The sequence below is a fragment of the Corvus moneduloides genome, chromosome 5 (assembly GCF_009650955.1).
Source record: "Corvus moneduloides isolate bCorMon1 chromosome 5, bCorMon1.pri, whole genome shotgun sequence".
Taxonomy (NCBI): domain Eukaryota; kingdom Metazoa; phylum Chordata; class Aves; order Passeriformes; family Corvidae; genus Corvus; species Corvus moneduloides.
The window spans coordinates 41,583,863-41,598,250 of record NC_045480.1 but is presented as its reverse complement, the minus strand read 5'-3'; the positions used below and the strand labels follow the sequence as shown (position 1 = coordinate 41,598,250).

Below are 14,388 nucleotides of genomic sequence, written 5' to 3'. Positions count from 1 at the left end.
AAAGCAAACTAGATTTTTTCTTCTGTCCTGTGTTACTGTTTGATTTTACAAAGTGACAAGATGAAATGCACCACTATTGAATAAAACTGGATGTGGATTTGTTTGTCTAGGTTATAGTTGATCCAGTCATTGAACAGTCAATCAGAAACCCTTGCAGCAGCTCTTGAGCTACAGCTTGACTGTTTCTGTGAAAAGTTCACACTTGAACTCCAAGTCAGGGCAGAATGCCCATTACCTGTTGGAAGCAGTATAGATCCTATTGACTAGATCAGATGGTATCATGTGAGAACACGTAACACTGCTGTTTCATTCTACATCCCACACTGAAGTACACTGTTGCCATATTGGTATAAAAGTATGTAAGGCCAAGCAGCTGAGTTGTTTATGTGTTTGGAAAATGGATCAGTGCATTATCTTGTCAGTGTTATGCTTATACTATGAAGTTTCTGAAAAATCAGGTTCAGTAAAACTACTTTTGCTTTATTAGTTCATTTTAAAACTTAATTTCAAGTGTTAACAGAATCTTTTGGCACATTTTACAAATAGAAATATGCTATTCCAAGTACAGATGCTCTAAAAACTTAAGAATTGCGAGGTTCTTTCGCCCACCTGCTAAAAATCAATATAGTCAGGATTTAGTCTCATACTGAAGTCAGCACTTTGATCATTATTTTTTTGAGCTTGAGTTCATGATTTTCTTGAGAACTGATCCACAGTGAGCTGTGAGCTAAATCATTGCTGTGGATTACCATGCCGGATTGTTTGGAAGACTGGGAAGGGGGAGCAGGGGGAACTTCACAGACTTAAACCATTGTGCAGCTCTGTCTTGAACTAACATTTTTGAGTTGTGATAACCTCATTTGTATCTCCTGTAGTCTTCAATTGAGACAAGATGTGTCTGGAAGAGGAAAGTTTTGTCTTGACTTCTATGTATGTAGGCTTATAATAAAAGAAATATAACAAATGGATTTGCTACAGCTTTCAAGTGCTTCTCTGACAGTTTACCCAAATCTGTTCCAGGGCTATTACCAATTAAAGAAATAGCAAGCCATAGAAAACAAAGAAAATTGCTTATGTGTAGGGAATAATCCCCTTAAAAGCTCTCATTTAGCAACCTGTGCATACATACTAAGCAAATTGTATTCTGAATTCACTTTTTCCGTTCAGGAACACTCCTTTTTCACTGGAAGCAGTATTGGCTTCTGCCAGCACCAAGGAAATACCTCAGCTGTCACTTATATTATTTTGTTTGTATGTAAGGTTCTCAAATCACTGCTTTTTTTTTTTTTTTTTTGGTCACATAACTTATTTTCCCCACCTGTCACCTTGATTAAAGAATGCCTTTGAAAGGGAAAGTAAGTTTCTGTTTCGTAAGTGTATTTGGATGTAGAGCTGTGCATTCAGGCATGAACTCAGCACAATAAGTAGTGACAAGGAAAGGAAAATTGTGAAGAATGCAACTTGGCATTTAGAGGGGGAGGATGTTTTTGGTGGAGAAGGGGACCTGAGTACATAGATCAGGCACCAACTCTTGTTGGTACTTTGTGCTGGGGAGGTCATGCTGGTAAACAGCCCTAGCCTCAGCTCATACCATGTCAATCACATACTGAGCTTTAGTCCATCAATCTGCTGGCTCCCCTTTCTGCTATGGAGACATGAGACTATTGCAGTTCTGGGGTCTTTCCAAAGGAATTAAGTAGCCTGGTCCAAGATACTAATCATGAGTAATAGAAGCTTTAAAAAAAATTCCCCTTGAGTGTCATGTGATCTCTAGTGTAAAAGTGACACCATTGAGCTTAGACCGAGCTGAGTTCTGATAGTGGGCGAGATAATCCTTCTCTGTGGGCTGCAAAGCATTTGGGATTCTTCTGGATGAAAGGTACTACATAATGCCAGCTATTATCATTAAGAACAGAGAAAGAAATTGCATAAGGTAGGTGGAAGGCATTTGATAATTCAGAGGGGAAAAGACAAAAGTATTTGTATAAGGCACTCAGCAGAAATGTCAGTCCTTGCCCTATGGAGCTTTTGATCCAAGGGCTCAATTCTTCGTGTGCATGCTCCATTTTTACTGGTTAGCTTCACCGCTTGAAGGGGGTGCGTGTTTTGTGTCTCTTCTATTAGTTCTAAGCAACAAGTCAAAGGATGAGAGACTGATAGAGAGCTTAGAACAGGCAAAATTTAAAAATGTCTGATTGTAGGTAGAATGAGACGAGGTTTCTTGCCACAGACGGAGTCTTTATTCCGTATCTGTGTTCTCTTTTCCATTTGACCTTTTGGCAGAGCTTTGGCATTTATTCACTTAAAATAACAAATTTCTGCAATTTAATATGGTGCATTTGTTTCCTTGGCTATATAACTGATAACATTTCCCTCTTGTGCTTGTGCACTGTTCCAGGGGTTTGACTCCAGAGGAGAAGAAACCCTTTGGTTTTCACTTTCAAACAAGTTTTATGGTCATGGAGAGTAGAAACCCAAATGATCAAAACAGAGGGCTATTTTTATATCTAAAGAATAGTTAGAGCATAAGTGGTTCTGCAGGAATAGGTTGTAAGGGAGAATGACTAATCTCTTTACCTGAGTCTGAAAACACTTTTTTGAAAGGCAGACAAATGCTGTGCAGTGTAGGGAGGAGTGTACATGTAGACTGTATTTTCATCACAGTCTTAGAAAAATTACAGAGTAAATACCAACTATAATGCATTAATAATAATAATATGTAAACCAACTGTTGGAATTATTTTCTTGCTCAATCCCATATAACAGCATACTGGCTTATATGTCAGTTGAGCATCATAAGGTATATAGTGATCATTTTTGACAGAGGAAAGAGTTAAAATATGGAGAATTAAACCAATGTTCAAAACTAACAAAACTGGAGTTACGTTTTAAGATTCAAAACATGCATACGCTTCCCTTCCTGAATGCAAAGACTGAAATTGCAGATGGTGAAACTTTTTATGGTATTTCCAGCAAGAACAAAGTGAGATATTTGGAGTGAGTCTGGAATTTGACTGCTGGACCTTGCACCAATTAAAAAAGCATCGGGCAGTCGAGATGCTTCTTAACTCAGGGAACTGTTGGAAATTACTTGGTCTCTTTAATGAAAACAATTATATATAAATATATTAATGTTAGTAAACTGTGGGGGAAGTTAGTGCTGGTGAAGTTGAGTGTTCATTATCTCTCAAGTCTCTGTGAAGATTTGAGGACTTCATCGGAAGAATAAACACCTTTCTGCATCCTCTATTACTGTAGTATGTTAATGTTTTCCAGTAAACAGCTTGATTTAAAATAGTTTGGGCTTGTCAGGAATAGTTCACCAGTGAAGTCAATAGTTTTTTCAGTTCTTTTTAAGCAAAGAAAATCCTAGGACTTTAATTATCCTGAATTTCCTTGCCCTTTTCTTTTATAGACCAGTAGCAAATATCTTGCTTCATAGCAACAATTTGTGTCTTGTGAGAACTTTTTTTGTATGGCAGTGCTCCTCAGAGCTGTGAATATTCAGTAACTCAGCAAATTCAGATTTTTTTAATATATATTAGATTCCCAGACTGGCACATCTGTTTGTGTCAGGGCTGTCCTTGCAGCTTGACTGGTCCTGTGCCAGCTGTTCCCAGTGTGAGTCCCCAGCATGCCAAGAGTCCCTTTTGGCTGCAGGGGGAGAAGATGTGATGGCACCATTTCCCCTGCACTGGTGCCATCTCTGTGTGGGACCCATCTTCTCAGAGAACAGCTGTGGCCAAGACACAAAGTCCAAAAAGGAGAGGTAGGAGCCACCACTTAGAAAGTACTAGCTGTAAGAATTAGAGTAACATTTAAGAAAAAGAATTTCCTAGTCACTTCTTGGTTGAAAAAGAGGTACTTCTTTTTGGATATTTTTTTATCTTTTCAGATATTCTTTTTAAAGACTGAAATGGGAGTAATGTGGTCTAAACATCAGCAAACAGTATATTGCGATTTTGCTCCTAGTTGTAGTGAAAACAATATAACTTTTTCTTTATTTGCAGTAGTGTTCAGAATTTTCTTTGTCTGTGCTCAAGGGATAGTAGTTCAGAAATGGCAGTAAGTTGCATCTTGTGTGAGTATTCTGGTTACAGCTGCAATGTATCTTTATTTGTCTCTGAAACCATGTCATAATAGTCATCCCAGTAGCGTGAATGCAGCTATGTGTGTTAAAAGGTACATGGTTTCCATTGGGATAGTTACTCCATTTTAGGAAGCTGTATCTGTATTAGATACTGTGATGGTATCATTATTTCAGTGCACTTAAAAGTAATGCAATTTAGGTGAGGTGTGTGTGTTAGAGAGTGCAGGAACTATGCCAGTTCCACAGGTCACAGAGCATAAGTGGGGACCTTAGCAATGTGTGGCTCAAATTATCCTTTCAAGTATGAATTACCTCACACTTACTCACACTTTATTTCATCTGCTGGAGGAGTGCCTAGTGCTGTCCGTCATTTGGAGGGGGAGTTCATCTTTTGTGGCCCCTGTAAAGCCACACAACTGCATCTCTCTGTTCCTGGCACTACTTGTGCCAGAGCACCCAGAAGTGAGCACTGTGTTGCAGGTGGTGCTGTGGTAGCACTCGAGTGGCCATGGTGATGATTGTTCAAGGCTCCTTGTGTTAATCACATGATTTTCGATGCACAGAAGAACTGTGGGACCTTTGGTTTTCCTTTTCAGGATGGGCTAAGATGCGGAATGGTGCAAATGCTAAAATTCAGCATGCCAACAGAGTTAAATCCCAAGTCTGTTTTGAAAATGTGGGCCTTAGGCTTACACAGTGCTTGATTGCACAGACCTTTTCTTTCTTGAAGCTGAGGCTGCCAGAACCTCAGCAGGAGGTTGACTCAGCTTGACTATGGGAGCTGGGAGGTGGACAGATTACCTCTTTGTTACAAACTTCACATATCTGCTATTTCAACAGCTGGAAGGCACTAACCAAGTGAGCAGGGTTTTGAGAGCCCTCAGTTAAGGGCTGTAACTTTTTTCTATAAATAGTTTTTTTGATAGGATGAAATGAAACAGGCAAAAAATACCTTACAGATGTCTAGATCGCAAGGTCCCCACTGAACATTTTGCATAGAGTTACAGCAGAGCTGGTGTTTAGTATGTTCTTAATGAAAAAGTTGAAGGAAAAAACGTATTTTAAAATTTTATGACTGGGAAGCAGTATTATGAAATACTTAAAGACTGCAAGCTCAGGTTTTCAACAAGGCAAATTTATCATAAATCTTTTGACTTTGGTAAGAATTATGATATGCAAAGTACAGGCAGGAAAAAATCAAAACCAGAATGTTTGCTCATGTTTGGACACAAGGGTTTTTTGTATGTAAATGACTGTAAGTTGAAAAGCCATGAAAATCACTGCCCTCATATTTGCTGTTTAGTTTGCCTTGGAAAAATAAATCTGCTAATTAGTTCTTATTTACTATTACAACCTTACTTCACTGGACTACTGAAAAGAAAAGGGAGAGAATTAAAGTAATCATCTAAACAAAATAAACCTTTGATATAGTACTACTGAAATCAACACAAAATGTGAATTGGTGGGCTTATGTTGCTTGAATAATGGCAGAGAAATGCAACTTTCTGGACTGTACTGATTCTCTGTTATCTTCTGTCTGCATTTAATGAGTACTTCAGAGGAAGCATAGAAAAAAAGAAAAAATAAACCTGTGATAAGCAAACGTAGGGACATCAATGAAAGCAGGTACCTAATGTCAAAAAGATAAAAATTCCATCTTTCCTTATTTTCCCTGCTTTGCAGATCTGAATAATATTTTAAGTTGCAGAGTGCTTGTTTTAATCTTGCCAAAGCTTTAGGAAAATGAAAAACTTAGTTACGAGGGCAATGTAAACCACCTTTTTTTTTTTTTTTTTATGTCATTTCATGTAATCAACAATTGTTCTTTTCCAAAGGTGTTTTGGCAGGATTAGAAGCTCTAAGGTAACTTGGATATGACTTTAAAAGCTGGAGCTTTTCTTGCATGGATGTGGGTGTCACTTTAAACTTCTTGTCTCAAAACATTTGCATCAAATTTTTTGCATTAGTAAGTTTAAAGAAGTGGAAGGTTCTGGAAATTCTTGAGGGAATGAAGGAGTCATCATCAAAGAGACTGAGAACTGCTCTGATGGTGTGGACAAGAGCAGGTTTCTTGCCCCATTGGAGTGAAACCCTCAAACTCAAGTCTGCTGGAGGTTACACAGAGACAGAAGACTTTCCCCAGGCACACCCTTTGTTTTGGGCCACAACACATGATTCCTGTGACCTAACACCACAATTCCATGCTGGATTATTTTAGCATGATTTCCCTGGCATTCTGACATCTCTTCTCGCTTTGTGCAGTGGCAGTAGCGCCAGGGAGGCGGAAGAATTGGCATGAGCTGGGAGGCCTTTTGTGTGTTTCTAAGGGGGAGAATTAGTTTTGCCATTCCTGGAGTATATTGCCTGTGGTTTTGGTGTTTTCCTCTGGCTCTAGAACCTCTGAGTAGACGAACAGAAATTACAGATAAAGAACAGACAGAGCATTCAGATGTTTACATGTAATAAATTCAAAACAATGAGTAGTAGTATAAAACCCCTGCTGCTGTGTGATTATCTATGGATAGTGTGATCACAAACATTAAAATGTTGAATCCCTTCTTTTCCTTTTTTCTTATAAGTTGACTGTGTAGCGAACAGGGGAGCTGAATCTACATGTTGAGATGATTAAAGTTATTATTCAACTGTTTTTCAAGACACTTTGAATTGTAGAAAGGAATTCACACTATAATGTAAAGGCATTACATTGGTAACAATGCTGATGTTGTTCTAATCTGAAACCATAGAGTACATTCTGAATTTCCAATCTATTGATTATTAAGTTAAATAAAATGGTATTTTTTTTCCAGTGGAACAGAGGGGAGTGTTAGGAAGTAGTTGTAAATGAAAGTGGGGTCTTTTTTGACACTTTTTATTTCTTGTGCAGCATTTCTGCAGTTCATGGACATATAAGCAAGGAAAGGTTGAAGGAAAAACCGTTCCGACAGTTTTCTAGCTCCTGTTTTTGAGAGGACATGGTGGTCTGTACAGTGTCCTTGCAGGCAGTGGGCTCATCTCATGGGATGAATGGGTTTTATTTCCATCAACTTTCTTGGAACTGTTCGTTTGTTTTCAAAACAAGTATTTTAATTGTGTGGTTTAGAGAGGTCTGAGCAGAGTTTAGCCTCTCCAAATCTTCTTTTTTATCTTTAAAAGCATGTCTAGAAGAAATGTAATCTCAAATAGAAATCTTTAGGAAAGAGAACAGGCATTATAAAAGCTTTGTAATAACTTCTTTTAATGCAAGAGCTTTGTGGATCTTTTTACCACAGTTGTATGTAGAGAACAATGTTAAGTGAAAAAGGAACAAGCTTTCATGTAAAAAATGTGTAATTCTGAAGGCTGAGGTATTTCCTGAAGTGTGAGTTAAATTGTTCTGAGGCAAATTTTCCTTAAGCCAGGAAACGCAGGTCTTCCGGTGAAATTGTTTCCATGGAAGGTTTCTGCCTGACTTTCCAGGTGGAGAGTGTATACTTCATTCTAGAGATGCACAGCAATTGCTGTGTGAGAGCTGGGGCCGCTGAAGGCAGCGCACAGCTGACCAGGGAGGTGCCACTCAGCAAAAAGTGTAAAACTCTATCAGAATATACCCACACAAGTTTTAGCCAGTCCACGCTGAAGTGCAGAGAAGTGTTTGAATGTACTGTGGAGAATGAAGTTAATCAGTTGAAAATAAATGCTTTACACAGATTACTTTTACTTTTTCTGCTAGTTTTTTGTGATAGAGGGGAATGTAAATTGATGTGTAATGTCACTAATTATGAATTCTATTTTTCTTTCTTGTTCTCATTCACAGTGTGTGCTGTACTTGTGGGCCTTGAAAATCCTTTACCCCAAAACACTGTTTTTACTTCGTGGGAACCATGAATGTAGACATTTAACAGAGTATTTCACATTTAAGCAAGAATGTAAGTCTGCCTTATCCTTCTCCTCTCAACTCCTTTTTCACCAACTGAATTTGTTATTTTGCAAGTATTTGATACTGGTTCACTATCAGTAATTTTTCATGTACTTTTCATGTTAACTGCCATTAATTTTAAATTGTAATCCCTGTTCTCAGAGAGGGCAATCACCTTGCAGTGGTGTGGAATGGAAGGGCTTAGACCCACCCACATTTGAGCTTGCCAGCCTGGTTTGGGAGCATCCTGGGGCTGCTGTGGGTCCATCTGGGCATGGATGCCTTGGTAAACATGTACTGCTGCTGATGCTTTTTGCAGCAGCTGAGGGTTTGCTGCCCCACGCAGCAGCTTGGCAGGCAAAACCTGCTGTCATGCCAGCTCTGGCGGCTGTGAGAGGTTCCTGACTGCTGGTTAAGGAGGTGGCATCTCACAGGGCCTCATCTCATGCAGCAGGAGAAAAACGCAAGGAATTTTTATTTTGGTTTTTCTTTTTCCTGTAGGTATAGCATTTTCACATTTATCCAGTGTGTAGGCTTAAACTTTTCAATATGCTCTTTTTATATGAATTCCTTTCTGCATTGCAAGAAAGGATGCAGTGACACATAAAGGCTCATTAGATGTAGACCTTTACCTGCACAATGAAGCTTTTTTTTTCCTGAGGCACTGTAAGATGAAACTACTGCCGTAAGTCTATGTTTCCTTTATACACTGGGGATAAAGGAAATGTTAATTGGCTCAAAGGCTTCATGGTTTACTGAGTTTAATATGCATATTGGTAAATTAACATTTCAGCTTCATTGTACCACCTCGTTCATTTCATAATGGCATTTCTGTAGATAATTAATTATAAGGGACTAGGCTAAAGTTCTGACTATTTCATAGAGAGTATACTGAGTGATAATGATGATAATCATTCAGCAGATGTTTTAAGGCTTGCTCTTCAGATTTCATACAGAGTGGAAATGGTAGACTATAATGGTATATTCAGTTGTTTATTTACAGTTTCTTAGAAAAAATATTATAAACTTTTATTAATTTCACCTCAGAATAGGAAGAAGTTTTCCAGCAGTGGATAATAAAAATCCTGAAGATATTTTTGTACGAAGTAAAAGTTTGGGTACAGTCCTCAATACCAGATAAAGTAGTGAGAGAACAAGTTTGAGATATTAAATATATTCCTTTTTCCTCTTGAATATTGATGGCACTTTCGGTTACCATCTTAATCTTTAAAAGGTAAAATCAAGTATTCAGAACGTGTATATGATGCCTGCATGGATGCCTTTGACTGCCTTCCCTTGGCTGCTCTGATGAACCAACAATTCCTGTGTGTACATGGTGGCTTGTCTCCGGAGATCAACACCTTAGATGACATCAGAAAAGTAAGTCGTTGAGGTATTACCTATTAGCACAATGTAAGCACGCCATCTGATGACTCCTTGTGCCTTGTTAAGCATTCTGTGCTTTCTTGGAGAAGATATGAAAATAGCTCTAGAATAACCTCACAATACTTAGAAGATGTAACAGAAAGGGATCCTATGATTGCAGTGAATGTAGTCGGCATTTTTTTTAAATAGTCAAAGCTTCGTTCTCAATAGGTCCTGACGTATTTTAATAGTTTTGCACTTGAGTGCCTTGCAGATTGTGTAAGTGAGGCTTAGTAAGTTCATGCTTGTTGTATGCCTATGTTCTGAGAAGTTTCTCAGAAATCTCATGAAAGTTCAGAGAACAATGTCAAACACAGCTTCTTCACATAATCCAGTGTTGTTGCATGTTATCAAGGATTAATTTTTTATTCACGTATTTTGTAGAAGAGATCTCAGTTGATACTTCTAAAAAGAGATATTTAAACCATTCATTCTTAGTGTTCCCAGCAGAAAAAAAAATAGCTTATTTCTTGTTTGCTGTTTGAGACTTGCAAACATGGATATATATTTCTGAGCTTTCAAGTTAGTAAAAGGTAATTTATATTCTGAGGTTAATTTGTAGTCTACTAAGAAATTAGTATAGTTTAAAAAAACCCAAGTTGAGCCACTAATTGTTTCAAAGCAATTAGCTTAAGATATTAACTGCACTTCAAAAAATTACTGAATGCAAAGTTTTGTTTCTGAGGTAAAGGTTCACTAATCTCAGTAAACAAAAATACTCTGCCTAAAAATTAGCTGGCTCTGCAACAACATAATGGCAGAGTAAAGTTGTTTAGCTCTCAGATTCTAGATTAGGTTCATTAACACCTCCACCTTCCCCGTGCCCAACCCAGCAGGTTTATTTATCTGTGGCAATCAGCAGAAATTGGGTTTGCATATTTATGAACTTTTGTTTAATTTAAATGAATTGTAATTACATAAGCATTAGTTGGAGAGGGCTGAAATAGAAGTGTAAGTATGCTGTGAATATGTCAAGATGAGAATGCAAAGGTAATATTGTAGAGGTCTCTTACTAAAACTTTCTGAGTGTTGAAAACGTACAAAACCAATATTTTCTGTTTGAACTTTTTTTTTTTTTTGAGGGGAGAAGGTATCTACTAGCTACTGAATCATCACTTGATCTTTCTGGTCAAAATAGAGAATGTTTCAAGCTGCAAGCGTTATTCATACATCCATCTTAATAAGGCTGTTCTTATATGAAAGAATTCTTTAGATAGCATATGGTGGTTTTATATTAAAGAGTTTTGCAGGAGAATACTGATTTTTATTATTTTGCTATACTTCATTTTATTTGCAGCATGATTCTATGTAATTTGAAGCTTTAAATACTCATAGTAAGAACAAAAAGAGGAGTTTTTAGCTGCCAAATTAGAGTTAAGGTTATGGGAGCAACAGGAGTGTGATGGCAAGATGCTGTAATGCAGAGATATTGTCTTGATATTTAGATACAATTTTTTGTGAAAATATATATAAATCTAAATGAGATCTTGCTTTGAAATAACTACTTTATTTTCTTGAGGTGCTCCACTTACATAAATTGAATGCTGTAAGGTTTGAAAAATCATGAAATACAGAACTACTATATTCTCCCTTGTCCACTGGAATGCTTGCAAAAACCAGTAGAAAAGGCAAAAAAAGCAAACAAAAATTCATGTAGAATGGGAATCTACTGTATCTCTTAATTTTCAGTTATATCTCTTGCTTCTACCCCCTGTCAGTGTTAGCAAGGAGTGTTTTGCTGTTACTTAAACTCCGTTGCTTTAAAGCTGAAGAACAGATTGCTATGGGTGTCGTTTGCCTGCTCATGGATTGAGCTACAGTAATCTTGCTTCAGTGTTTCTGTGATACATAGTTGAAAGAAGTTAGTATTTCTTTGTCTTCTATTTTTCTTAGTTAGATCGATTCAAGGAACCACCTGCATATGGACCTATGTGTGACATCCTGTGGTCAGACCCATTGGAGGACTTTGGAAACGAGAAGACTCAGGAACATTTTACTCACAACACAGTCAGGGGGTGCTCGTACTTCTACAGGTGATCATTACTACTTTGAATAGATTTCTGTAGGTGAACTGGTTCTGGTTTTGCAGTGTAAATGTTTGCTTGAACTTTGTGGCACTACTTAGCTAATTAGGCCTTTTTTTTCTGCAAGCTAGCCTTGTTTTCAGATAAATTCATGCTTGCTTTACTTGAAGCTCTTTTGTTAAGCCACAGTGGAGAAACTCTAAATCACTTAATTTTTTTCACAAAAGCCTGTGTATTTTACTTATTTTTGTTCTTGTAAGTTAGAGAATGAATGTGTCACTATTAAAAAGGGGTACATAACTGCATTTCTAGTTTGAAAATTAAAACTTAATTTCCAGTGAAAGATGCCTGCATTGAAAACTGATTACCTATTGTTCTGCAGAGTAAATAAAAATGGTGATTTTGCCCACAGGGGTACTTTTTTTTCCTCTCAGTTTGATCAAACTTTTTTTCATGTTTGGGAATAATTCTTCTTAAGAAGTTCAGTATTTGAAGAGCATTTGTTAAATGGGACTTAATAAGAGCTGAAATGCAGACAAATGCCTGTAACATTCTTGCAGAAACATGTATGTACCTTCCTCTGACAGTGTGGGGATTTTAAGGAATTTGGGCTTTTTTTTTTTTTTTTTTATTATGGTAGTTAAGAACAACATATAAGGATGCCAGAGTAGCAAAACTAGCAGGAGGGGAGGTTAAATGGCAAAATGAGCAATGTATTCAGTGAAATATTAATTAAAAAATCCATTTTTGTTCAGGAGAAATGTGAAGATGCTATTGAAATATTAAGAGGTTGTTGAACTTTTTGAAGTGAGGCAGTTCTGCTTCAGCCCATGCTAGTTACACACAAGTCTAAGTTTTCTCAACAAACTCAGCAGAAGGGAAGAATTCAGCTCTTTCACTTGCCTTAGAAAATCTCACCTTGAGCACAGCTGAGTGTAGCTGTTTAGTAACATATCAAAAGTAAATCAATGGCTTCCACAAGTAACCAGGTGACAGAGCTGCTGGAATCAACCTCCTTGTTGGTAATGTTATCAGGAAGGTAACAGATGGCTTGATGTTCAGAAATGAGATATCCTGCTCCTTCCTTGGAGCTGTAGTTGCTGCAGTGTGGGGCCAGCTAAGAACAGAGGAGTTTGCACTGCAGCCTGGGCTGCTGGCACCAGCCTCCGGTGGGGAAGTCTGGCCGCGCTCGGGTCCATGACGTCTGGAAGGTGCTCAGTAGATGTGTTTGGGCTCGTCATGAAAGGGGTGTCAAACTCCTGCAAACAATTGATCAGTGCAGAAATGTGCTATGGCTGAAGGGTAAAATCATGGCTTGTTCTCTCAGCAGCGGTTGCAAATGCTGGACTGTACCTGAGACTCCCAGGCACTGCACACAGGAGGAGTAATAGTGATTTCCCCTCATGGACAGCCTGGCAAACATGGCTTGTGCTTAAATATAGAGCTGCTTATATACTGGAAAAACTTCTAGATTTAGGTTGGGGGTTTTTTTCACAGGTCTGCTTCATACAAATTGCCATAAAATTTCCTTAAAATATATATCAGTTTCCTCCAGAAAATAGATCAGACCTAGTCTGTGTCCCGATTCATGTTCAGAAAAGTGCATGTTTCAGGAGAAGAGAAAGTATTCAGAAGATAGCTAATTATCAGGCCACATGTGAGGGACATATAACTGCTTAATGATTCAGTCAGAAGGCTAGCTTGGAGTCATGTTATCTGAGATTATATAAAGGCAAGCATTCATTTTAAAAGAAGTGCCTAGTTGCCCTGGAATATGAATAATTGCTTGTCTAATGATAACACCTGGTAAAAAAAGGTATCCATCAGTGTGGAATGTCTAATTTTCCTTGCCTTTTCTAGTTACTTCCTGAGTAAAGGAACAAATTTCCCTAAACAGGCATCTCAGCTTGTAAAGGAAGGACTGAATTATGCAGTCCTCCTTCAAGAATGCCTGTTAATAGAATGATTGTGTTTATTCTTCACTGAATAAAATTTCTTAAGTTTCTTCAGTCATTTCCAGAAAGGAAAGTAAAAAGTTAGCAATGAGGATTTTGAATGAAGGTCAGGAAGATTTAGGTTGTGCCTGTGAATCAGCAAAAGGATTTCTAGATGATTAAGATCTCCTAATCAATTTCAGGAAATATCTGTAATAAATAACTTTTATTTATCAGAGGTGTTCATTATAATGACAAGTTGCAAGTTACTTTGCTCTGACCTAAAGTTATTTCCTAATACAAAAATGCTATGAGGAAAATAACAGTAATGTGGCTTTCTAACTGTGCATGCAACAGGTTAACAGGACCTTCTATCTCAGTAGTGCATGAAATCCTCTGCATTCAGCCAAAAACCATTTGTGAAGTGTTGGGCCACTTGTATGAGAAAGTATAAAGACTGTAGCTTACAGTAGTCTGACAAGCTTCTCACTGCATTTCTTACATGATCACTCTCATAGAGCCTATTTAATTTCAAGCTGATCCAGTATTTCTTCAAGAAACTTCCCTTTATGTAAGAGTTCTTGAAACTGCTATGGCTAGCACTGGAAAGTGTTAGATCTTGAAACCATAGGCGTAACTTGTCATTTAGAGATGTAAAAAATAGCCTGATTTTCAGAAGTGCTCAGAGTCAACACTTAATGCACACTTTTAGCATCTAGCAGCATTTTGCACTGTGGATTGTCAAAATAGCACAATGCCAAAGTGAAAAGGTAACTGTGGAATATAAGGAATTCTTGAAAATATATTAAAGTTTCTGTACCTTAAAGAGAACAAAAAGTGATAGGGATGGGATTTCATTTTTCCTATCTGAAATTTAAAATTGTATGTCCTTTGTAGTTGTGGTCATGTTTGATGCAATTTTGTGAAAAAGTAGAAATTATTATTGGAGGGCTGGTTGTTTAAATTGTTCTTTAATTATGATTAAAACTTTTCTTTCTTCCATACCCAAAATAATGTTGT

General features: G+C 37.5%; 1 protein-coding gene across 2 annotated transcripts in view; it reads left to right on the top strand.

The window, feature by feature from the left end:
• Positions 1-14,388, top strand: part of PPP3CA (protein phosphatase 3 catalytic subunit alpha) — a 173,381-nt gene that overhangs the window by 123,364 nt on the left and 35,629 nt on the right. For both annotated transcript variants that reach the window (XM_032108583.1, XM_032108582.1), the window contains exons 4-6: positions 7,884-7,995; positions 9,220-9,365; positions 11,304-11,443. In XM_032108583.1, the coding sequence (XP_031964474.1) occupies positions 7,884-7,995; positions 9,220-9,365; positions 11,304-11,443 (398 nt within the window). The remainder of the gene's footprint in view (positions 1-7,883; positions 7,996-9,219; positions 9,366-11,303; positions 11,444-14,388) is intronic.